Source organism: Herpailurus yagouaroundi, unplaced genomic scaffold (assembly GCF_014898765.1).
Source record: "Herpailurus yagouaroundi ecotype Mexico unplaced genomic scaffold, PumYag 210, whole genome shotgun sequence".
NCBI classification, from domain to species: Eukaryota; Metazoa; Chordata; class Mammalia; order Carnivora; family Felidae; genus Herpailurus; species Herpailurus yagouaroundi.
The window spans coordinates 10,752,144-10,778,768 of record NW_024412441.1 but is presented as its reverse complement, the minus strand read 5'-3'; the positions used below and the strand labels follow the sequence as shown (position 1 = coordinate 10,778,768).

The window sequence follows — 26,625 nt, the reverse complement described above, 5'->3', positions numbered from 1 at the left end:
TTATCTACTAGAGATCTTCTATAAAGAGAATAGTGGTGATGAGAATACAGTGAAATCTGTTTAGTAAGTACTGAATTAAGACAGATAAATTAGTTAACCCTTCTCTTGAGGTTCCAGCCTAATGATGTTAATATATTTTTTTACTGTTGGGTAAACTTCCAGTGATGCCAAGAGATAGGAAAATCTAATATTGGTTCTAGAAGTCATCGTAGAGATTTAAATTTAATCTTGACCTTAGTTTATGGAACAAAGCTTACTGTTTTATATATACCATGAAAGAAAAAAAGCAAGCACCATTAACACACATACACATACACATACATACACACAGAATTATCCTTTGTTTGTTTTTTTTTTTAATGCTTAGAGGATTTTCTCTCTCCTTCCGCTCAATGAAAATTATTACTACATATAAAAGAGGAATAAATTGACAGGTATAATACAACATACCCATGTATATGAAAATCAGTCCACATAATAAAATGGCACAAGTTTTTTGCAATACTGATTAAAACTAAGACAAGAAAATAAGGCTATATTCTTGCTATTTTGACATTAAGGAATTATTTAATAAAATATATATTCCTTTGTCCTATAACTGAGACTAAAAATATTAGAGGAGGTGACAATATCACCAGCCCTTTCTGAGAAAATACCCACTAAAATCATTGCAACATCTGAAGCCTTAGATACAGTCTTGTCATTCTATTTCTCCAGTGCTAATAAAGATTGTATCAAAAGAGATTATATCAAGAATCCCAAACCTAGTTTACTCTAATTCACAGCTGGAAGTGCTTGATGTATTTCATATCCCAGTTGAAAAAGGAGTGTATCATGAATTTTTAAGCTCCTTAATCAAAACATGTCATCAAGGACAGCTACAGAAATCACATTTGCAAGATTCAGTATCATACTATGAATTAGCTTCTGTTTGGGAACGGCTAGGAAATAGGTACAGGAAATTTATGGACTGTTCAGTCAACAGGAGTTTGAGGTCACCGTTAGTTTTGTTGGTGGTGCTGGGATGTTGAGTGAAGCAGTGCAGCATATGGAGATTAGAGGACAGTCTCTCACTGCGGACTGTACAGCTTTCATGGACCTCTGTCACTAGCTGCCAGTGACAACTCTCCCCTGCCCTCCCCCCACATGCTCTAGCGGATGGTGCTGCCTCCCTATGGAGAACACCTCACTCAAGAGACTTCCGCTCTGTACACACCACACAGTTGATGCTTTTATTTACAAACATCAATTCAGAGTTATTTCTTTTTTCTGTCATTTTTTTCTTATCAGAGCTATTTCTTCAAAGGCAGAGAAAATACCTTTATAGGTAAGAAAGATGCTTTAACTTATACTTTGTACCTGAAGAATGCTTTCCACAAAAAACTTCCAAGTGTGTAATGGTCACATGTGTGAGACTCTATATTTCTTTATATTTTAGGATGAACCATAGAAATTTTCATTGTTTTGATAACAAAAAATTGTCAAGTAGCAATCATAGTTCATACAGTACATTGACTCATTTGATCCTCACAATAAGTTTGTGAAGCCACAATCCCCATTTTGTAGATGAGAAACAGGTATTATGGAGGCTAAATAACTTGCCCAGGGTCCCACAGCCAGCCTGTGGCCAAAGTAAGGCTACGATTTAGGTAGGCATTCTGGCTTCCAAAGTTCTGCTCTTGAGCACTATGCAATACTGCCCCCTACAGCCAATGCTGGTGTTGCCTCTTCAGACTGTCACTTTCCAGTATGCAGGATCAGACTGGGAGAGACTGGGCAGAGTATGAAGGAGAGAAGTAAGAAGGTGAAGAAAGGAAAGGGCTTTCCATGCCAAGGTGTAGGGGAGCTGACAATGTTGAGTCTGTCTTTAGCCCTCCGTCTTGTTCAAGTCAGCTCACTCACTCCTCTGGGGCCATATGATCCGGGATCTCTTGGAAATTAACTTGCACACCTTACAAATGCCTGCCAAGGCCAGAATAGGGGAAGGTTGCTCTGGCCCTCCATAAATTTGTTAAAAATAACATGATCTCGCCCCTCCCTCATGCACAGGTGGTGCCACAGATCTAATTAGATGTTAGGTGTCAACTGGGTGCCTGCAAGTCCCTTGAGGCACATGCAAACCCTTTGATCTCACCACAAGGCCCTTCTGCATATCCTCTCAGACTTTGTGGAGAATAGCTGCACAGCAGGATCATCCTCCAATGGATCCCTCCTATCAGTAAATCACCCTGAAAAGAACTCTGTGTAAACTGTATGGAGCAGCCTGCTTTGTTTTTCAGTCATAAAATGTCAAAATGCCTTCTCAGTTTGGGAGATACTTTAACTGTCTCTCTCCCACCTTCCAACATGAGGACACAGAGGTGTGAAACGGCAAGACCTCTAGAGGTCACTGTGAGTACTTAATCAGAAGGTCAGAATAAAGATAAACCCTCTAGAGAGGCAAACAGGAGGTTGGCTGTGAAGGTTGCATCCTGATCATCATCCCAAGGAAGCTGCCTTTTATCCTAAATATCTGGTTGTATTAAAGAAGGGAACGTCATGACTGCATTTCAATTTTCAAAACAGCAAACTAACTCTTGTGTGGAGATGACACTGAACTTGTTAAGAATCTGAGAAAGAGGGGCCCTTGGGTGGCTTACTTAAGTATTCGACTCTTGATTTTGGCTCAGGTCATAAACTCACTTTCTGTGAGATTGAGCCCCACGTTGGGCTCTGCGCTGACAGTATGGAGCCTGCTTGGGATTCTCTCTCTCTGCCCCTCTCTGCTCTCTCTCAAAGTAAATAAATAAGCTTTTAAATAAAAGAGTATAAGAAGACAAGAAGTAATAAGATTTTGAACACAGGCCATATTTAAAAGCAAAGGACAAGATCACCTTAAAATACTCTGAAAGGAAACTGGCTGCGTAGTCTTGGGTAAGTTATGTAGTTTCTCAACTTTCTCATGTGTAGAATACCAATAATAATACTAAGACACCTCCTTTTCATACACCTATATACCCCAGAATTTGCTTATACTCTGGTTTAATTAACAAGGCTCTTACTAGTCTTGCATCCATAGGACCACACACAGCAAGTATGAACAATTTCCTCCCGTTCTGACCTTGGATGGTCCCATTCTTGCACAACCTTTGGGCCAGAGCCTGCTCCCTTGGGCCTGACCAGGCCCCTGGGGGTACAGTGATGCCTCACTGTGACTCTGAGTGAGATAGGGGGTGGTGATAAAAAGGATTGGGGTTTACTTTATAGGTAGCATGAGCCAGACCTCCTTACTGATGAGTCTGAGGCCTGGTGCACCCAAGTATTTCTCACCCCAGGACTCCTCTGACAGCCTATGGAACTCCCAAGACCCTGAGAGATGGGGTTCCCTCTGGGAAGAACGGTCTTGGCAGCAGTGCCTGGGGCTGACTCTACCATCCTCTGAACTTCCTGGATGCTCAGCCCATCTCTGCCCATCCTTTCTGTGATCCTCCATGAGGATCTGCACTTACTGCCTCCACATACCTGAAGCCACAATGCATACCTGGAGCTCTCTAAATACACTTTGTTTGGCTTCCAGGGAGTCACCCACCGCACTCTCTCCCCTCTTTCGCTCGCTCTCCCTCTCACTCTCCCTCTGTCCCTCTCTTCCTCTCTTCCTCCCACCTGCACCAGGTCTTGGTCCTAGCCCATGGATGTCCCTCTTTAAAACAAAAAAAGAAAGAAAAGTTTAATCTCGGTGTCACTTTTGTTCTGGTTTCCTAAAACACCAGCTAGTTGCCACTAGCACTATCCACCTAGGGTATGAGACTGCTGGATCTAAAAATAAGTCTGAATTTTAACATGCCAATGTTCTCTTACAATCAATGCCTATATCAGTAATAATCTATACAGGTCTATTCAAAAAGGACTGCCATTTAATGTGCACGCCCCTCCCTAATACAAGCATCCCCTCTCCGCTGCTTTTTTCCCACAGCATTTAATATCCCATGTGTGACATTTGTTCTAATGTTTATGCCCATCTATAAGTAAAATGTAAGCTTTATGGGGCACCTGGGTGGCTCAGTCAGTTAAGCATCCGACTTTGGCTCAGGTCATGATCTCACAGCTTGTGAGTTCAAGCCCCACGTCGGGCTCTGTGCTGACAGCTCAGAGCCTGGAGTCTACTTCAGATTCTGTCTCCGTCTCTCTCTCTGCCCTTCTACCACTCACTCTGTCTCTCTGTCTCTGTCTCTGTCTCTGTCTCTCTCAAAAATAAGTAAAAACATTACAAATTTAAAAAATAATTAAATAAAATGTAAGCTTTGTGCAGAAAAGTTTAATTTTGTTCAGTGCTATATTTCCAGTGACTAGAACATTGCCTGATATATATATAGTAAGTGCTCAGCAAGTGAATGGATGGATGGATGGACAGATGGAGGGATGAATGGACAGATGGGTGGGTGGGTGGATGGATGGATGGATGGGTAGATGGGTAGATGGATTTATTTATCTACAACTAGCTATTTCTGAAGATATCGCAAAACCAAGGTTGCATCCACCAATAGGACATCTTTTTAACCAGTAAAATCTCCATATCCTAAAGAAAATTCACTAAGCAAAAGAATTTTCTTAAAACATACTCTTTAAAATGTATATACCCTGGCACTTTTGCTTACCAGCAATGATGGAGAAAAGTACCTAAGTAGCAGTTGCCTCCCTACATTTAAAATTACAATGACTTATACTTCTCTTACTCGGCACCATTAGTTTCAGGAGACTACTCCTTTGTATATAATTTTACATCTACATGCGAGTGTTTTTCTTTCCACTCTGCACTAAAATTTGCTGTAAAAATGTACATTAATTTAAGTGAATTCAGCAGAATGACTGGACTAGCAAAAGTAAAATTAATTATTCATGTCACCAGTATTTTAAAATGCAGAGTGGTTATCAGGAACACACATAATTATAAGTAATGCAATTATTTTTTATAATGAAGCCACAGCTGAGGTTAATTAATATTTTTAATAAAAAATAAAATTTTGTTCTTTGAAGTTACAAAATGTATTTTGTTAGGTTTAAATATTTTTCATGGAAATGTGTGTGTACTCTGCTTACATTTTTCAAACAAATAGTATTAATTTTTTATGAGCATCTCCAATGCTGCCAGGAAGCAACAGCAGTGTCCAATATATTCAAATACTCTTTTCTTGCTTGAACACTAATTGGGTTTCTTTTCAGAACATTCCATCGGAATCAAACCTTGTCAAATCAGTAGGACACTGCATATGTGAAATATATATGTTTCTGACAACCTATCAATGCTTTTAAATCCTAAACAGTTCTTTTTCTTGAGTGGGTTTGTTATGTCCACTCTGAAAAAAGCCTAACTGGAACCACAGAATTGCTCCAATATATTTCACTCATATTTACTGATCCTGCCCTACTCTATAATTTCTTACTAGGAGTTGCAAGCTATAGTCCCTCCAGTCAAAAATCTGAATCTCTCAAAGCCTCGTTTTCTTTCCTTTCTCAAGGTTTTTTGAAATAAGATAAAAAGAAGATGAAAAAGGCTATGGACTCTTAAAACCAGGTACGGATACCAGAGTCAGTTGCTCCTCTGAATGTAAAAGATGAGGCTTTGCTATTTATTATTCTTATGAAGTATGATTTTTTTGCAAAGATAGATTTTATATATCCTGTAAGAGGAGAATGCAATATACAGATCAAAATGGAATGCTTGTGAAACTCAAAAAGGGATACTGTTAATCATTACAGTGGTATACCAGATGTACACAGGAACTATACAGTCCTCCTCAGACGCACAGCCACCCTGTGTAAAAGTTAATGGTGAAATCTATGCTTTGTTAATGATCAGAAGACGTAATTAAGGGGCGCCTGGGTGGCTCAGTCTGTTGACCGTTCAACTTCAGCTCAGGTCATGATCTCCCAGTCCATGGGTTCGAGCCCTGCGTCAGGCTCTGTGCTGACAGCTTAGAGGCTCGAGCCTGCTTTGGATTCTGTGTCTCCCTGTCTCTCTGCCCCTCCCCTGTTCATGCACTGTCTTTCACTGTCTCAAAAATAAATAAACATTAAATTTTTTTTTAAAAGAAGAGCAATTAAGAGTATCATCACTAGTATCACTGAAATTTTAGAGCTGAATACAACTCAAGAGATTCTTAGTTAACCTACTTAGAGAGGTAGTAAAGCCAGAGTGTGGCCATGGTAACCAACCTGTCCAAGCTACACAGCAAGGTAGGTGGTTGTGTTGAAAGTGGAATCCAGGTCTCATGATTTGCCGTGTTCTTTCCGTTCTCCTATATCCCCTCTAAGTAAAAGGCATTTCTATGGATCCATATTCACTACAGTGTGTATACAGCTTGTAAAATAGTCTTGAAGAAAAGAACGAATAGACTGCAAAATGTGATACAAAGATTAGAACAGAATAAATGTCACAATTTTGATCTCAAAATGAATAGCAGTTTCACGTTCTTTTCTTTATGGACTGCATTCAAAGGGAACAAATATTGCCCTTTGCATGCTGGCTTACTTTTACTCATTTACATAAAGCTACATATACGTCTTAAGAAATTGCCACATTATTCAGAAAAGGAAACACTTAGAAGCCAAAAATCTTGCATGACAATCCTTGTCCTAATCCCAAGAAGCTCCCAGCATCCTGAGAAATTTTACTAGCAATTATTTGCAAATATTTGCTTTCTGAGAGTAGCCTTATAGAAAGCATCTTTATTATTATTTTTTTTAATACGAAATTTATTGTCAAATTGGTTTCCATACAACACCAGTGCTCCTCCCAACAGGTGCCCTCCTCAGTGCCCATCACCCACCTTTTTTTTTAAGATAAGCAGGACTTACAGAAACATTTAGATATTAATTTTGTGAACTTTATGTAGTGCACATAAAAAAGTACTATTATTATATTCACATTTTTTAAAAATGCCACTTAATCAAAAAGGGTTGGTAAATGTCCTCATTATTTCATGATATGAATCATGTCTTTCTAAAGTAAACATCAGTTTCAAATTTGATCATCACTCAGAGGAAAAACTTTTTTTAAAAGCATATTTACTTCTAAGTAGGAAAGTAAACAGGATCCTATTGGATGACATTTTGATGAGTACTATTTTATAAAAATTCTCTGACTCTGTAAAAAATGAAAATACATTTCTTCCCTACTACTTGCCCTGCAGGATGGCTGAATAAACCTCATCTCATCTATTTGAAGTGAATCCAATTTAATTTTTCTTGACCAAAAATCTGTTTCCATAGTTCTAAAACATGCAATCACCCCAAGGTACATTGCCATTGTAGCTTAAGTGGCTCAGTGTTATCACTGAGGAAAATATACTTTGATTGAGAAAACAGTCTGGTATGGCTTTTGAAAAATAAAATGACCCTTCTTGGTACACAATTTAGTAAGGCAGTTGATAAAAGCAGGCAGATATGGCCACTATGGACAGGATTTAAAGGAAGATGCTTCATCCAATTTACAAAAATGAGTCAATGGTTATAGTCCAGGAATTAGCATTATAAATCACTCTCTTATTATTTAAACTTCTAGGGCTTTGACAATTCTAGTGAACAGTTTAAATTCTACATATAACAGTGATCTCTTCTTAATTGAAAGGCAATTGAAAAATCAATTATGAGGTAAAGAAAATTTGCAACAAATTACTGTGTTACTTAACAGTATACAGGGGTGCCTGGGTGGCTTGGTCGGTTATGTGTCCGACTTCAGCCCAGGTCATGATCTCACAGTCCGTGAGTTCAAGCCCCGCGTCGGGCTCTGTGCTGACAGCTCAGAGCCTGGAGCCTGTTCCAGATTCTGTGTCTCCCTCTCTCTCTGCCCCTCCCCTGTTCATGCTCTGTCTCTCTCTGTCTCAAAAAATAAATAAACGTTAAAAAAAAAATTAAAAAAAAAAAAAAACAAAAAAAAAAACCCAGTATATAATTTCCTTTCTTCCTTAGTAGTTTTTTTCCCCATATGCACACCTTATTACCTGAAATCACATAAGTATCATTATAAAAGCTAATTTTAAAACCTATTGGTACAACCTAAAAACACTGCTGCAAAATTGAATATTTGTAGCATATTAATCTAAATTATTTAATTGCAGTTATTGGTCTGCTAAAAATCTAAAGATTTAAAATATCTATTTTTTAATAAACCTAGTAACCTTTTATTTAAGTCAATACCTCCTCAAATGAACCAAATAATCACTAATTGATTAGATCATTTACTTCTATAAACCACTGCTGTCTTTAAACATGTAACAGTTTATAATAAAAGAAACATTTCACTGGAAATTAATGGGTAGTTAAGTGTTTTCCTTTTACATTAATTAATACTATAAAATGCATAACTTTTTATTTCCCTATTTCTAGGTATTTAGCTTGCAAATGCAATAGCTATTTTACATGTTTTCTTAAAAAACAGAATTTCTTAATAAAAACTAGTCACTAATTGATAAAATACATTTTAGAAAAGGCTGGTAAGTCTTTTCTTATTTTGGGATACATCGAGTTTACCTAGGAATTCAGGCATCAGTAATTTCTTTAATGATGAAATAAGACTACAAAGAAAAATCTCTGATACTTTTTTCCAACTCTGGTTACCCTAGAATGTCCTCTTATGAATTACTTTATATAAAAGAAACAGTCTAGAGGTCGCATTGTATTTCATTTTCCTATATCAAATTCACCTTACTAACTTGTTTCTTGGGTTTTTTTTAATGTTTATTTATTTATTTTGAGAGTGAGAGTGTGTGCACACGTGAGCGGGGGAGGGGCAGAGAGGAAGAGAGATGCAGAGAGAATCTGAAGCAGGCTCCAGGCTGTCAAATATGTGAGATCATGACCCAAGCTGAAGTCAAGAGGTGGATTATTAACTGAGCCACTTAGGTGCCCCAATAATTTGCGTATTATTAAATAAATCATAAACCAACAATCACAATAACAAATCATTAATGAAGCATCAGTAAAGCATAACAAATGGAGCTGCTGGATATGTATAAATCTGTGTAAAGTTCTAAAGTCGTAAGTCTTTATTCAAGGGAATAAGTGTTATTATTAACAATCTTACAAACCTAAACAAGGTAGAGAAAATCAACAGAAAGATTATAATGTGAGCACACATTCTTACTGAAATGGATACTCCCTAAGGACAGGGGTTTCTGTGCATTGTTGTTCATGTCCCCCCTAGTGCCTAGGACAGTGTATGGCACATGGAGAATGATCAATAAATATATATTGATGAATACCCTGTGTGACAGCTCATTGTACTTTGTGGTCAAATGCAAATAAAAAATAAAAGGAGAGAGAGAGAGACGAGACAGAGAGAAAGTGCATATTGGCACATAATGTGCAATACTACCTTTATGAATTTACAGAATTTATAAAGCTTTTATTATCTCTCTTCTCCTAATATATTTTCTCTCTTTCTATCCTGTTCTTCTTGCTCCTTCTACTGAAAGTAAAAATCAGAATCTATTTTCTTCTTTCCCCGGTAAACATATGTTAATTAGTAGACAGCGTGCTGATATGAACAGAATTCACTTTCTTCTACTCTCTTTCCAAATTTGACACTTAGGTGTATCTCAAACACGTGAAATAAAAGAAATGTAAAAATAATTGTTGTCGTTCTTGTTTCTTTAGAATGAAGTTTTCTATACAAGTTAGGATCATGTATTTGGAAAAGCTTTATATGGCATCTACAAGAGACACACATTCGCTATTAAAAACAAAACAGAAGGAAACAATTTAGGCCAAGTAGACACACAATTCTGAAAGAAATAACAACAGAATATACACAAAGACTATAAATGCCAGTAGGGATCTAGTAGCATTTAATAGCATTTTAGTAATATTCTTACAGCACTCTCTGAGGCAGGTAGATTTCTCTTCCTTAGTCTTCACTGATGTAATGCCAGTGCCTGATGCACAGTAGGCAATCACTAAGTATACCTTGATTGCATTAAGTTGTAAACGTTTAGCATTTAAAACTCTATTTTTCAAAAACTTTAGACATGAGACATAGGTTCATTGAAGTGGATTCTAGGTAAGGGCAGCTAACCACATATAATACAAAGTATGTAAGCCTAAGACAGTTTTTAAGTACCATATTTTGGGTCTTTGTCTTCAGATAAACTAACAGTGCATTTTTCTCATAGACAGTGTGGGGATCAAGGGCAGGTACAGTGATTATTCTGAATTAGAGTTACCTAAGGAACACCCAGCACAAGAACACTAGGATGCCCCTTTGTCTTCAGAAAGCAGAAAATAAATCTTCCATACGAAAGGTGTCCTCTCTGTACCAGGAAGTAAAGAGACATCCATATCACCAGACATTGGGAATACAGAGCTAAGAAGGCTATATAAACAAACCTTGTTACTTTTACTAAATTATTACCCCAATCCAAATCCCTTTAGAATTCCTTACTAATTGAAGCTCCAAAACTTAAGGGTTTCTTGTTTGCCCTGTAAATTTCTTACAGGTTTATGTTCCTTTGGCTAAAAAAGTATAAAAGCTGCCTGCCTTAGTCATTTATTTGGGTCTCAATTTTATTATTGAGACTGTGTACAAATAATAAAAGGGTTTTTTTTCTCCTATGAATCTGCTTCATGTCAATTTCATTTTTTAGACCAGTCAGAAGAAACTTGAAGGAATGGATAAAAATTTACCATGTCAACAACAGTGAAAGGGTAGCCTTATTATTCATCATGAGAACCAGAAGGCTATCAATTCAAAATTTTGACACTTTAAAATATAATAGAAGTTTTGTATGCGATTTCTCTTCAAATTTGCTTTATTTTATTTTGATGATGTCCTGAGCCTGAACAAACAAGGCCCTTCAAGTACTTCACTAATTTACTTGTTTATTTAACTTAAAAAGTGAAAACCCTGTGCAATTAGCAGACAATCCCCTCAGCTTGGGCTAGACCAAAGTTATTAATTAAGACTACCAGCTAGTAGCTAACAAACCAACACAAAGCAGTTTACAAAAATCGACAAATCTCAGATTAAAAGCCTATACACATTTCACATTCAAACTGAGTACATTATGCTAAGCAAGACTGAAAGACAGCCAAAGCACCCAAGGTCAGAAACAATCCCATTTTAGAAAAGACACCTATGCAGAAAAGCCTACTTTCATAACCAAAGTTCCCAGACAAAGAAATGAAATCCACGTACTCACCTGGCTAATGGGTTCTTTTGTAGGGGGCTTTCCTCTTCTGGCTGTGCTAGTAGCTAGGGTTGTGGTGGTCTCCATAATTGATGTGGACATCTCTGACTGCATGGCAGTGGCTGTCGACTCAGTTGTCATTGAGGAAGGCACTTCACCAACAAGTCTCACATTTCCCACTATGGCGATGTTGGCATCATTTTCGGCTGCCATATTCAGAACTTTCAAGCCATTGTAGTAAAGCCCAGAGAGCTGGCCCTGGAAGGGCTGGCCCTGCTCTTTCCCGCCAATTATTATGGTTGCTTGGCTATTGAAGATTGTGAGCTGACGCCCTGTAAAAATAATATTACATACATGCAAAAATGTTGATTGTGAACTCTACATTCTACAAAGGATGATAAAACAGATCTTTCATGGGGTGGATAATGAGAGCAATAAACTATAAGAGAGGCATTTGACTCATAATTCATTGCTTATAAATGAAGTGTCCATGAAATGCATAATCATTGGCAAATACTTGTAAATTCTCAACTTATCATAAATGTAGTGTTTTTGCTAAAAGACCAATCAAAGATACATATTATAAATCAGTTTTTAGTGGATCCCTTTCCCTTTTACATCAAGATCTTATACTGTTGGTCTCTTAAGTCTAAATTGTCAAATTAAAAAAAAATGTGAGATAGCTAATGTTTCAAGTATTTGTCATTCTAAAAATAACACTGGCATAAACTAATCTAAAGCAGCTAGATCTAATTTTAAATTTATGATAAAAATTTCATAGTTCATGTAATGGCCACATGTATCTATACACTAGTCTTCGAAAATGTTTATTTTTTGAAGATATAGTCCATTGTTATTTGAATTATTCTATTTTTCCGGCAATCACACTGAAAAGAAATGCATGGTTTACACTAAGCATGTCAGAGACAAAAAAAAAAAAAAAAATCCAAAAATATTTTTCTGATTGGCTTTCAGCAAGTCTATTAAAACAAAACAAAATGAAAAAAAAATAGCTTCAGATGTAAAAAGCGGCTTCAGGAATGATACACAAACCGATGGAGAAATCATGGCACATTTCCATCAAACAGCAATCCTCAGCAACAGTACCAATATCATCAAATTGAGTATCCGGTTTTAGCAGATTGCTCTCTGCTCATAAAAAGCATGCACACAACTTTAAGTTCAGTTTTAATTAGGGCTTGTTCTCAAATGCTCTTAGAAGGTTGCAAACGTTAAAGGGACTTCATTTTGACTGGCAATCCATATTGCCCACTATTTAAGATGCCTAGAGTTTAAACCAAGAGTTTTTTTGTTTTGGTTTTGTTTTTTGTTTTTTTTTTTTTTTTTCAGGACCATAATAAAGATATCAGAACTACATATATTTTAGTTAATAATTTAGAGGCTGGAACATGTAATATAATCTATGAATGATTTATCATTTTGGGTTAATTCTTGCTGTGAGTACCTTCATAGATTGAGTTAGTGGATTATATTTAACAGTCCCTTTAACCTTAAGTTAACAGGGTAAGATTATTAAACAGCTGGTACGTCTAAAAATGTATAGAAATTATTATACAAGGTATGCAAATATTACTATCTACATTTTACTGTTTTAAATTTGTTTTTAATTTAGTTTTACGGAAAATTTATTTTTTATGTTTATTAGTGTTACAATGAAGTACTACTTGGTTATGTTCAAATTATTTTTTTATTTGAAGTTTTAATCAATGTTTTTTACCTTTGTCGAGTAGCCATTCATCAACTACTCGACCAAGTCGATATGGAATTCGCTGTCTAGCAATCGCCAGGCGCTCGTTATCATTGTTTCCTTTAAAGTTTAAAGAGACATTTCATTGGTTAAAATCTGTAAGGTCAAAGGTTAAAAGTTAATACTTAAAGCTTGAGCTATACAGTTGCCACATGATTTTTTGAAATTTGGAATTTTAAAAAGTTCTACCTAGAACATTTCATGTTTCAGACTTGTCATTCATTCATTTATTTTATTTTAGCAAACAAAATTATTCCTATGTTAATTGAAAATTAGAAATCTGCATTTGAGCTAGGTTATTGAACTTATGTTATAGACAGACCCGAACAACCAATTTAAACAGCATATAATAGCTTTACAAAAAAATGACCATTGATCTCAGGGTTTTGTCTTTTTGATGTTTCTTATTAACTAGTTAAACATGTTCAGGTGAAACAGGTTTAAGTTTTCAAAATACATTCAACCTCTTATTCCAGATTAGAAATTTATGAACACCAAACTTAATACCATCTTTGGCACACTGATGAATCTAAAATAGGCCTAGAATACTTTATGTCCTATTCAGAAAATAGAAATTCTTATTCATCTCATTTAAGGAAACCACAAAGTCTGAATAGTTTTTGTATATTCCACACAAATTGATTTATCAATCACTTGGACATCACAAGGGAATACATCTTGCATCATCCAAATTTGTTATTATAGGAAAAGGCTTTGACAAAAGTGACTTCATTTGAGTGTCCTTCAGTTCCACTTAAAGCTTAACATGCTGAAGTGTATAACATTTGAAAAAAAAATGTTTTTTTTTTATTCTCAAGTATCTGCTTTTATTAAACTATTCTAAAGGCATGACAGTGTAAGGAACAAATACAAGCCACAAACAGTGGTTCCTACTCAAAGATTCAAACTACATGGGAGCTTCGCTTCTTTGAACAAAACATTATCTGATAGAAGCACAGTTTAAACTGACCTTAAATAATGCTTGCAAATAGATGAATGTATTCTTGATATATAACGCACCTAGGAAGAATCCAAGCTGCCATCTCAGTGCTCAATTGTGAATACTGCAAGTTTTTCTATTCTGTGAAAATTAACTAACATGGAATTTGAGCTAAGATGTCTTGGCAAAAGCTCAGAGGAAAACTCAGAGGAGAAACAAACATTGAAAGGTAGTACTGCTGACAAGAAAGGAATGGAGCATTTTGCTCAAGAAAATAATAGATATAAATTTTTCTCAGAATATTTGTAAGTGCGTCTTATACTATTTTTACTATATACTATACTTACCATAATAAACCCGCCATTATATTGGTCACACGCTTTTAGAGAACTAGAAAAGAACTATCATTTAGATCTTATCAATTTGTCCCTTGAATGTCTATTTGACTAAAATATTTCATGTATTAGTACTTAATTTAAAATGTAATATTAGTACTTAATTTAAAATTTACACCTGAAATTATGTTAACATTGTGTGTCAAATATACTCAACTTTTAAAAAAGAATGTAAACATCAAAGTGGTCCCAAATATAGTTTAATAAAAACATTGATATGTATTTCTTTATATTATGTAATCATTTAAAAAGTTATAAAATACATTTTATTCTATGGGATATTTTTAGTATATTGATAATCTAGAAAAAAAAAGAAAGTAACAACAACAACAAAAACAAGGATACAAATAGCTTAAATTCCAAGCCTATCTTTGTTTTAAAAGAGTGTACAATTAGGGCGCCTGGGTGGCTCAGTTGGTTTAGCGTCTGACTTTGGCTCAGGTTATGATCCTGGTCCGTGGGTTTGAGCCCTGGATCAGGCTCTGTGCTGACAGCTCAGAGCCTGGAGTCTGCTTCCGATACTGTGACTCCCTCTCTCTCTGCCCCTCCCCGGCTCGTGCTTTCTCTCTCTCCCTCTCTCTCTCTCAAAAATAAACATTAAAAACTTTTTAAAAAAAATAAAAATAAAAAAATAAAAGAGTGTACAATTTGTGTTCTCGTCTGTGTGCTTACATACATGTATATTTGGTAAAATACACTAAAATATGATATTGGTTATCTTAAGGCAGTGTGATGAATGATGAATATGTGTTTTTGGCTTATATGTGATTTATGTGATCAACACATTTTTATGTCCATAATTTGATAGGCAAACATGAAATACTTTTTCAAAAACACATATCCTTTACTCTATTAACTTCTTTGTCTGCGAACACTCATATATCAATTCACAGTTATAACTCTCCTGATGACTTTGTAATTAGGTGGTTCCTTATGCTGTTCTTCATGCCGGAGTGTTCCCATCATAAGAAATGAATCATTATTCCCTCAGACACCACCCAAATTTAGGCTCCAAATCACCTTTTGCCCAATTACTACTACAGGATATTAACAGACCCCTCTGCATCATCCCTGCAATCAATTGCACCCATTCTCCACATGTCAGCTGAAATCTAAGCATTTCATTTGTCTATTATAACCCTTACCATTGCCTTTAGCATAAAATCGCGAACCCCTGATGATATTTATGAGTACTTCCACGATCTAGTCCTTTACTACCTCCTGTTCCTCATCTCGTGACTGCTACTGCCTTGCCATCTTCTTTCCATCCTCATGAGATTTCTTTCAATTCTTCTAAGGCTCTCCTTTTTCCTCTAGGCTTTTGCACTTGTAGCTTCCTTTATTTGAAATACTCTTCCTCACTCTCACCCCATTTCCACTTTTCCTTAGCCAAACATGACTTATTAATGGAATCTTCTTGATAGAAGCATTATTTCCTCAGGAGGTGTTTCCTAGCTGTCATCAAGTTAGATTAGGACACTTGACTGCATGTTTCCCTAGCACCTGATACATGCCCTTTGGAAACAGGCACTGACCTTATAATTGCATATTCAATAAATATTTTCCTCTGAACTCTGAAGTTCCATCAGGTCAGGTATTGTGTGTGGTGTTAATTGTTGTATTCTTGGTGGAACACAATACCTATCATATAACTTCCTGTGAAATATCTGTAGATTGAGGTGGTGAAGGAAATCTTTTTTTTTCAATTCTCACAGCTTCCATGGAACCATTATCTCATCCTAGAGCCCAAAAACATTCACAAGAAAAAGAAAGGAAATACTCTGCCCAGAGAATAAATCGCACATAGCTGAGCTTCCCTTTGACTTTCTAAATGAGATATCACATATTTCATTTATAATTTTATTTCTTTTAATGATGGTCACTGACTTGAACATCTATACAATGAGTTCATTATTTGCTTAATAATAACTGCTTCATGACACAAAATAAGTAATCGTAGTTATTGTAGTAAGGGAAGTAGAAAAGCCCTAAGTAAGACAGGTGGAGAGAACTAATAGCTTTGTATATTCTTTTTTGATAACTTAGAAAAAGAGCACATAAAAACACATTAATGCATATATACACAGGTAAATGCAATTTGCTCTCATACCTTTGGCACTCAGAGCAATTATTATTATTGGATATAACATGATTTAAGTCAACAATAGCTTTTAAAGATCCTTGATGAGAGTCAGCTAAAACAATAAAAACACCATTATTTCCAATGAATAACAAAGGTCAACTAACAACAACAAAGAGAAAAATGAGTAGGCAGGTATAAATAGGTATAAAAAGATGTGATAATTTTTAAAAAGGTAGCCACATGAACAGGGTCATACAATCCCATCAACTATGACTATCAGATGCCTTCTAGTTCAGAGACTTTTTTTTTTTTAAGAGAAATTTGACTTTGAAATCAAATGACAGACTTTAGTCTTTGTTGAAGTAATGGATGGGAAATCAGATGGTACTCATTTCAGTTCAATACACGGTTTAAAGATAATTTTTTTTAATGTTTATTTATTTTGAGAGAGAGAGAGAGGCAAAGGATGAGTGGGAGAGGAGCAGAGAGGGAGACACAGAATCTGAGACAGCCTCCGGGCTCTGTTCTGACAGCTCAGAACATGGGGCTCGAACCCACAAACTGTGAGATCATGACCTGAACCAAAGTTGGGCGCTTGAAAAACTGAGCCACCCAGGCACCCTGTGTTCAATATATGTTTACTTTAGTTTCCAGATTCTTTGTTCTTCTACTAGAATAAAAGATTAATGACTTCTCGTGACAAAACTATATATTAATACACTATCAACCAAAGACAAATCTGAATAGAGTATTGTGATGATGTCTTTCTGACAGATGAGTTCCACTGGTATGAAATAGTTCAGATTATTTAGGTTCACCAGGAATAAGCCTACATTTTGCCTGCATCTCATGATTTTCATTAACAAGCTTCATATGAAAAGTCATTATTGAGGTATATTATTTTGAGAAATTGCTCAAAATGCATTTTATTTCTTCACAAATTCATAATGATATGTTATTTGCAAAACAATCTGTAATTTGGTATGACTGTGTTCGTTTTTAATCCTGGCCATAGTTTGATATACATCTAAACTTTGCATGTAGTATTTAAGGACATAAAACAACCAATTTGATTGGGAAAGGTCAAAGATAAATATAGTTTCCAATGACCTGTTCTTTCCTATGGAAAGGGTTGGGATCTAATACCAAACATGTAGATGTGTAGAAACATTACATTGTCTCTCTGAGCATGGTCAAAGGAAGAGGCTTATAATGACAGGAGAGATTAAAAATCAGTGGAATGTACCTGACTACTCCAGTCAAGTCAAAGAGAATCTTTGGGGGAAGCTATTTTCATCTTTAAGTTTCCTAAATCAGAGGTAATGATATAGTAATAATGACCCACTTATAAAAGACCTATTCATTTTGGAATCATTAAAGAGTCCAAGAAGAATTAACTTTTTAAAAAGCATACAGATCAACAGAGCAATCTATTGAGACTATAAATTAGTTTATGATAACAGAACTTCTCATCGAATAGTTAAAACATACTTCCTTCACCCTAACTTCACCCTACCTTCTAAATGTAGAATGAGGTTTTCCTTTTATTTTTTTTTTTCTTCCAGCGGATTTTATGTCGGTTAAATATGTTGGTGACCTCCACTGAAAATGTCACCAGTGACATTCATTTCTCTGATGAAGTAATTTCCAAGCAATGAAATAATATGTAAAACTTAGGTTTATTTTTCTTTGATTTGCAAAAGAATGCAGTGTTTTCTAATTAACTAATATTTAATTGGACTGTAATTAATACAAACATTATATTAGTTTCAGGATTCAGTATTTTTGACAAAAGGTAGGCTTCCTACCACCAGAATCAATGTCTAGGTGCAAGCTCTATTTGGAATGGCCATTTAGATATAAAGTGCTAAATGTAATGGATATTTCAAACAAGGTTCCAGGGGTGAAGAATAAAAAGGAAAATCTGATCATTCAGACTTAGACGGCAACATTCTTTATTTTGATTGAATCCCAGATAGTTTCATTTTCTTATCTAACCAATAATACTTGGTCATATTATAGAATATTAATTTTGTATAAACCCTCAGACTTCAAGGAAACAAAATTAATTTCAAAGAATCAAGGTAAGCAGCAAGGAGTAATAAAATTCAAATCCTTGACTTGTAGCTAAATTTCATTGTGGGACTCCAAGAACAAAGAGAAATAAAATTGTAATCATATTTTTATGACTACTGGTCAGTAGAGAAAAGCTATGTGAACTTTGCTAATACATAGTTTTTTCCTCTCATTTTCATAAATCTTCACCTCTGATGTGTAATTTCTCCTCAGAAACAAAAGTGTCAGTTTCAGTATGACAAAGTAATATACTTGTGGAAAAAAAAATAAAAAGAAAGCAATGCTATGAACCCAACACTTGTCCAAAGTAATATGAAAGTAAAAACAAAGATACTTGCTTCTTCTGAAGACTTCTTTTTTTCCTGAGTTTTGAACTTTGGGAAAGGAAACACAAAAGCATTCTGAAAAGCTATATATACTTCCAGAGAAGAATAGGAGTTTGTTTTTAGACCTTTTGTTCTTAACTGAGAACATGCTATTGGATACGCCTAGACACACAAAGTAATGTAAACGTTTAACATAGTTATGTAAAATTACTCCAGTTTTAAAAGCAGCATTATCACATAATTTCCAACTAAATGCCTTATGTATCATGGCTTTGCAAACCATTCTAATACAGTAATACCTAACTTAGCTGGTAATGTTTCAAATAAGTAGATTCTGAACATCATAGATACTTTGAGGAACACACTTGTGAAAGAATGTAGCTATTCTAATGAAAATAGTTGTCTGTGTATTACATTGTTTGCTATATCATTAAGATATGTGCATAACAATATATGCATCAATTTGTCTCCTGCCTCCTCCAGCTTCATCTTGAACCACTTATTTCTAATTCTTTGAATTCTAGTCACTCTGCACTTCTTTCAATTCCTTTAGCAGAGCTAATTCTTTTTAAAGATGCCATTTTATCTGCTTTGCAAGCTTCCTGTATCTGTGTATCCTAACATACTCACCCACTCCCATCGTAAATACACATGTACACACACACACACACACACACACACACACACACACACACACACGTCTGGCCAACTGATTTTTCCCGTAAATATCAGCTTAGATGTTTCTCAAGGAAGCATTCCCTGTGCACCCCCTCCACCTAGTTAGCTTAGAGCTTTCCATTATGCATTGTTATAACACTTAGTAGCAATATCTATAATCATGATGAAATTCATTCGAGATTTTAGATTCCTTGCAAGCAAAGGTTACATCCAGTACATCTGTTCACTGCTATATACCTTGTGCATAGCACATGCTGAGCACAAGGTAACAACTTGATAAATGATTCCTCAATGGAAAATGAATCCAGTAGGGGTATCTCTTGCATAGCCCTATGGTATTTGTTATTCAAGAACCAAAAATCAGTAAGGTTGTTAGTACACTGATGGTATATATATAATGACTCCCTAATCTTGTTCCTCTTTCATCAATCACGATTTTGACAATAGGCCAAAGGAAGTGTCTTACATAAAATGTTTTGTGCTTAAACATAAGCCAATGGCATGTAACTTGAAGTTGGGACCACTATGGTGCAAATATATTGGCAGAGAAATTAATGCCAACTTTGGATCCTTTGTTTCTAATTGTAGGGATAGCTGATAGTTGATTTGATCAGGAAGAAATTTCTGCAAGTACCTCCATTCTCTAATGAACCATATGGGAGAGACATAGTCTTAGACTCAATGAATCTTCAGAAATATGTATAATTTCCAAGAATATCTTTTTCTAGAGTGATTTTAGGTGGGTGATTTCTTGAAAATTAATTGAATTGTAGACTCCCCACCAACATTTTCCAAAGTCCATCAATAAATACAACATTTGGTTGCAAAGAAAATGTCTTTCCTTTAACCGAGGTAAAAATGACACAGAATTGGATCTCCACAACATCAGGTGGTAGAAATTATAGATCTTCTAGCCATGAGAGTAGACTAGATTCATGACTAATATAAAATAGTGATAGATTTAGATTGTCATCTGGACATTTAAGACCCCATGTAATTACAAACATATAACCACCAACATTTAAAAGTGCTTCTTTTCTGACAATAGGACTAAACAAACTAGTAAGCCTACAATTAAGGTTTATGTATTTTTATTTTATTTTATTATTTTTTTAATGTTTATTTTTGAGAGAGAGACAGAGCATGAGTGGGGGAGAAGCAGAGAAGAGAGGGAGACACAAAATCGAAAGCAGGCTCCAGGCTCTGAGCTGTCAGCACAGAGCCACACATGGGGCTTGAACACACGAACTGTGAGATCATGACCTGAGCCAAAGTCAAACGTTTAACCAACTGAGCCAACCAGGCGCCCCAAGTTTCATGTATTTTTAAAAACCCATTTTTTAAGTATGAAAGTGGTCTGTAGGTAAAGGAGTTAGAGAAAATACAAGACTATCTGAAAATAGGATAATAATGCATTGAGTGACTTTTATGTTTTATGTATGCATTGTGCTATTGACTCATATAGGCTATCTCATTTAGTCCTCATATTAAGTACATGTATCTTTTACTTTATAATTTTTTTTAATGTTTATTCATTTTTGAGAGTCAGAGGGAGACAGAGCACAAGCAGGGTAGGGGCAGAGAGAAAGATACAGAATCTGAAGCAGACTCCAGGCTCTGAGCTTTTGGTCCAGAGCCCAATGCGGGGCTCAAACCCATTAACTGTGAGATCATGATCTCAGCCAAAGTCAGATGCTCAACTGACTGAGCTACCCAGGCACCCCTATTTTACAGATTTAAAAAAATGAGGCTCAAATAGATGATGTAACTAGTGTTATGTCATACAAAATAGATGGAGGAACCATTTGAACCCAGGTATATTTGACTCCTAAGCTATTCCATGGAATAGTTATTTTTTATTTTTATTTTTAAGCATTTTTAGATGCTTAGAGATCGAGAGACAGAGCAAGCATGTGAGTGGGGGAGGGGCAGAGAGAGAGGGAGACAGGATTCAAAGGGGGCTCTGTGCTGGCAGCAGAGAGCCTGATGCAGGGCTCGAACTCACAAACCGTGAGAAGACTGCCTGAGCCAAAGTCAGATGCTTAGCCAACTGAGCCACCCAGGTGCCTCAGAATAGTTATTAAAAAAAAAAAAAGAGTCTAGGGGCGCCTGGGTGGCTCAGTCGGTTAAGCATCCGACTTCAGCTCAGGTCACGATCTCGCGGTCCGCGAGTTCGAGCCTCGCGTCGGGCTCTGGGGATGGCCCAGAGCCTGGAGCCTGCTTCCGGTTCTGTGTCTCCCTCTCTCTCTGCCCCTCCCCCGTTCATGCTCTGTCTCTCTCTGTCTCAAAAATAAATAAACGTTAGAAAAAAATTAAAAAAAAAATAAATTAAAAAAAAAAAGTCTCAAGCAGCCTGAGAGGTAAAGGTCCAACATCTTCCTTTTAATCCTTTTGGCACTCTCTTGTATAATGGAAAATGTCATGATCCTGTTTATAAAGGTTCTGCCTCGTAAAGTTTGGCGTGAGATTGCCCTCTTGGGTGAACAAAATCAGTAATCTTCCAAAATCCTTGAGGATTTATCAGGAGGATATAATCTACTTTATAGATTAAGATAGTGAAGCAGGTAAATAAAGCAATCTAAGATCTACTACAAGTTGAGATTTCAGTGAGAAGCAGTATTTCATTTTCCTTTCATGAGGATGCCCTGCCACGCAAGCCACTTGAGACATAAAATACCCCAGGCATCCTTGATCTTAATCCCTTACGTATAAGAACAGCCCCAGGCATAACAATCCACCAAGTTCACAGCTTTTTTGATGTTTACCCTCTCAAGAGACAAGTTGGAAAAGGAGAGAGGGTCCTAGTCATGAATGAGAAGACCACTGTGTTTTGTTGGCTTGTGGGAAGAGGGATGGGACTCTGCAACATGCTAAAGTGAATTTTGCTTGGACTTCATATTTCCTTCTTTTTTCTTCCCCGCTCACCTCTTATCTCTGATTCCCCTTGACACATCTCGAAGGACCCAGTGCTTAAATGCCATTCATCAATAACCCAATGCATGTACCCACATTTACCATTCCTAGACATATCTCATGTATACAAAAGATTTCACCTTCCTCCTCTAGTTCCAATAGTTAAATGCCTTGCTTCATTAGTACAGTTTAGGTAAACATTAGGAAAGCAATCTGACTCAATGAAGTCAATACATAAGCACTGACTGTGTCAGGCATACATCAATCCATCACATAGATCCTGTTGTTAAAGAGCTTCCACTTTGGGGAGTCATGAGGGGCAGAGTGAGGAAAGTTAAATGAAAGGTCAGGATAATAGATAAATTGGCATAGATATCTAATTAACCACTATTTGAACTGTAGTTTCCACAGAAGTTCAGAGAGGACAATGGACTAGAAAGACCCAGAAGGTGTGACAGAACGCAAAGGATTTTACCTGTATCACAGTCTACATTTTATTGAAATAATAGCTAGATAAAAATGTGTTGTAGTGGGGATATCAATCCCAAAAGGTTGGTGATTGATTTTTCTTTTCAATGTCATAAAGCTATACACCTTTAAATCTATTTAAAAAAAATTTTTTTAGCATTTATTTATTTTTGAGACAGAGAGAGAGCATGAACGGGGAGGGTCAGAGAGAGAGGGAGACACAGAATCCGGAACAGGCTCCAGGCTCTGAGCAGTCAGCACAGAGCCCGACGCGGGGCTTGAACTCACGGACCGCAAGATCATGACCTTGAGCCGAAGTCGGATCCCTAACCGACTGAGCCACCCAGGCGCCCCAGCTTTAAATCTATTTTTAATAAATATATTCTCTAGCAGAATATATTGAGTCTCAAACTAATTGTAAATACAAATGAAAATAGTTCAAATACTTCTACCATGTGAAGAATGTAATACACACAATGTTAAAACCACTAATAAAATATGATGAAAGTTGGCAAGAATTAGAGGGCAATATGCAAAAAAAAAAGAAAATATTTGGGTTAGGATGTCTCCATCCTATGGATGATCTTTTTATGGATAATCTTTTTCAAATTTTACTTTCATATTGATACTATGTTTACAGATATTTCAATTTTGCTCCCACCATTTCCTTACAAAATCAAAGCATCATTTTCTATAAATTAAATGCAGTATGTTAATGTACTGCTCTACAAAGAGAGGGTGGCACAACCCAAGTACCTCATCAGTCAGCCCACTTAAACAGCTGGAGAGAGCACAGACTGCTCAAGTAGGGCAATGTCTGTTTGAGACTAATGTTTCTGATGATACCCCAGCTCCTTTTCTATCCAGTTAAACCACAGCAGTCCTTTGTATCCATTTAAACAATATCTTCCTGGGGCGCCTGGCTGGCGCAGTTGGTTAAGCGTCCGACTTCAGCCAGGTCACGATTTCACGGTCTATGAGTTCGAGCCCCGCATCAGGCTCTGGGCTGATGGCTCAGAGCCTGAAGCCTGTTTCCAATTCTGTGTCTCCCTCTCTCTCTGACCCTCCCCCTTTCATGCTCTGTCTCTCTCTGTCCCAAAAATAAATAAACGTTGAAAAAAAAAATTAAACAATATCTTCCTGAGAGACTGCTGTGAAGGCCATAGGCTGTCTACTGTAGAGTTCAACACTATTTTGAGGAAGAAATCAGAAGCTTAGTTCACATCTAACTGGGTTAAGAAATTTCTCTCTTTGTGCTCCCCGCCTCCCCCCCCACCGCTACGTTGAATTAAACTAAGTATGCCTTAAATTTTTTTAATTATTTGTTTAATTATTTGTTTGTTTGTTTTTGAGAGAGAGAGAGAAAGAGAGAGAGATCACACGCAGGGGGAGGGGCAGACAGAGAGGGAGACACAGAATGTGAAGCAGGCTCCAGGCTCTGAGCAGTCAGCACAGAGCCTCACGCGGGGCTCAAACCCTTGAGCTGGGATATCATGACCTGAGCTGAAGTCAGACGCTAAATGAGCCACTCAGGTGCCCCCTAAGTATGCCTTTATATAAATATTTGTAGAAGCACTTGTTCTTATTAGCTACTTACATTCAAAAATTTTACTTTGGATATTGTTGTATCAGATTAATTAAAAGTAGAAGTAACCTTGTGATCTTGGATCTCATCGCCTATGGGGAATGAACAGTGATTTACACGCTCTCCCCTGTCTTTCTATGTTGTTGAGGTCCTAATGCAAAGAGCCTGGAGTATCATATCAAAAACTAGCAACAAGAAATAAAAAGCAACAGGGACAAGCAGATAACAAAATACAGAATGCACTGTGATAAATTAAAGGTCATACTCTGTTATCATGCATACTAAAGAGTTCTTTTGTGCTAGCTGTGTAGCATTTAAGACAGAAGAATAGTTTCACAGCTACAAAACCAGATAGGGCCACTGACAGACATCACTTGGTGATGAGCAAAAGAAAACTAAATGTAAGAACAATCCCACATTACCTTAAAAATGGCATTTTGCCATTTTCCAACATATAAGTATCTTAAATACCTTGTAAATCATGTCAAAACATTTAAGCTTATCCACCCTGGTAAGAACTTACACATATATTTAAGCCTCCTTTCCCCAGTTCTTGATTTATGAGAATCAGAAAATTATGTGGTACAGCTTAATTTTCTACCTGCTTACACCAACCCTGATTTTTAATCGGTTCCTCTTAATATTTAGACTAATGTAAAGAAGAAGAAATAAGTAAATGTCTCATCTATAGTGTGATATGGACTATAAATGATAGTGAGGAAGTTCCTTACTCGCCAGTGAAGAAAGGTCTGATTACTATTGCATTCTAATCTCATTTTCAATGGACTTAAATCTCTCTCCTTCATTTGTAATTGGAATGCAGGAAGACTTTTTTTTTTTTTCAATTAAGAGATGGGATTTGTCAACTGTACACAAATTATTTAAGATTACATGCTCTGAAACTGAAAAGGACAGGCTGGAACACAGCTGTTGGTTGATTGCCAGCCTTCTTCAATCTTATACAACGTAAAAACTCTTAAATAAAATAATATTTTTATAGATAATTCAAATACTATTGAACTCAAAATCCTAAAATGGCTTACCCCTAATAAAAATGTGTTTTGCATACCAGCAATGATTTTTTTATAAGTAAGCCCATGTAGTCAGATTCATAGTGGAAGAAGAAACCTCAATGGTTAAGGATTACTGGGCTCTGCTTTTTGGCTTTCCTAGTGATTAGCTTTGTAACATGGAACCAGAAACATGATAGTTTTGAAGTTCAGTTTTCTCATCTGTAGTATAGGTATCTGTAAAGGTATCTGATGTAATTTATGTAAGTCTCTTAGCACAATACCTGGCACAGAGTATTACACTCCATATATACTAGCAAAATATTGTGGTTGTGTCATTATTTGATGTCTGGCCTAACTTGACTAATAGGATGTATCTAGGAATACACAGCTGGCAGAAATTGCTTCTCACTCATCTGAATATCAGGAAGGAGGTAGATGTGAGGAGTGGAAAATAAATCAATTTTGCTTTCTGAAGACAAATAAAGGAAATAGACGTATAAGTGTCTTCCACCCCAAAGATGCTTTGTATGAACCACTGCATTTTCTCCCAAGCAATGTCAGCTTTATCCTCAGAGATCTATGCATGGCTACCTAGAAGCCAAAGGGAACAACTGAAGGGAGGTCAGTAACTTGAGGAAGCCACACAAAAAGAAAAAGCCAAAGGCACCTGTCCTAAGAGAAAATGAAATTCAGGAGACCACCATCTGTTCTGTGCAGCAGGAGAGTGACAAAGCTGCTCCTGGAACAGGAAAACTTTAGATATCATTGAGTCTCAAAATGACATTTTAATCTGTATATTAATGCTTTAAAGAGATGCATTTCAAAAAATAATGTCTCAATCTCTTCTTTTTCCCCCATAAGGCTTACGGTAAAAAAAAAAAAAAAAAAGGAGGGGGCTACAGCAGAAACTATAAACAGAAGTGGATACTGGGTAGTCTAAAGCAAGACAGTCCCATTATCTGTAAAATGAGGTTGGTAGACTGTATGACCTCTAATGTGGTCACCAATGCTAATGACTGACGATCCCATGCTGCAGGTAGGGTTGTCAAGAGGACACACGTTAGGCCATCTTGTTAACATACACTGTGGATTTGTATGAGGGAAGTAATTTTAGACCCATTGAAAAATGAGATATGAGCAATGGTTCTAACTGTGCAAATATACTTAAAAGAGTGAAATTTTTAAAAATCTTTTTATTTTTTTTTTACATTTATTTAT

At 36.3% G+C, this 26,625-nt stretch overlaps 1 protein-coding gene across 32 annotated transcripts in view; it reads right to left on the bottom strand.

Annotated features, from left to right (window-relative positions):
- NRXN1 (neurexin 1) overlaps window positions 1-26,625 on the bottom strand; it is a 1,154,099-nt gene that overhangs the window by 125,621 nt on the left and 1,001,853 nt on the right. For 21 of the 32 annotated variants that reach the window (XM_040453759.1, XM_040453755.1, XM_040453757.1 and 18 more), the window contains 2 exons: window positions 12,901-12,990; window positions 11,175-11,494 (listed from right to left, as the gene is read on the bottom strand). In XM_040453759.1, the coding sequence (XP_040309693.1) occupies window positions 11,175-11,494; window positions 12,901-12,990 (410 nt within the window). The remainder of the gene's footprint in view (window positions 1-11,174; window positions 11,495-12,900; window positions 12,991-26,625) is intronic. The other 11 variants (XM_040453772.1, XM_040453780.1, XM_040453775.1 and 8 more) reach the window with 1 other exon arrangement.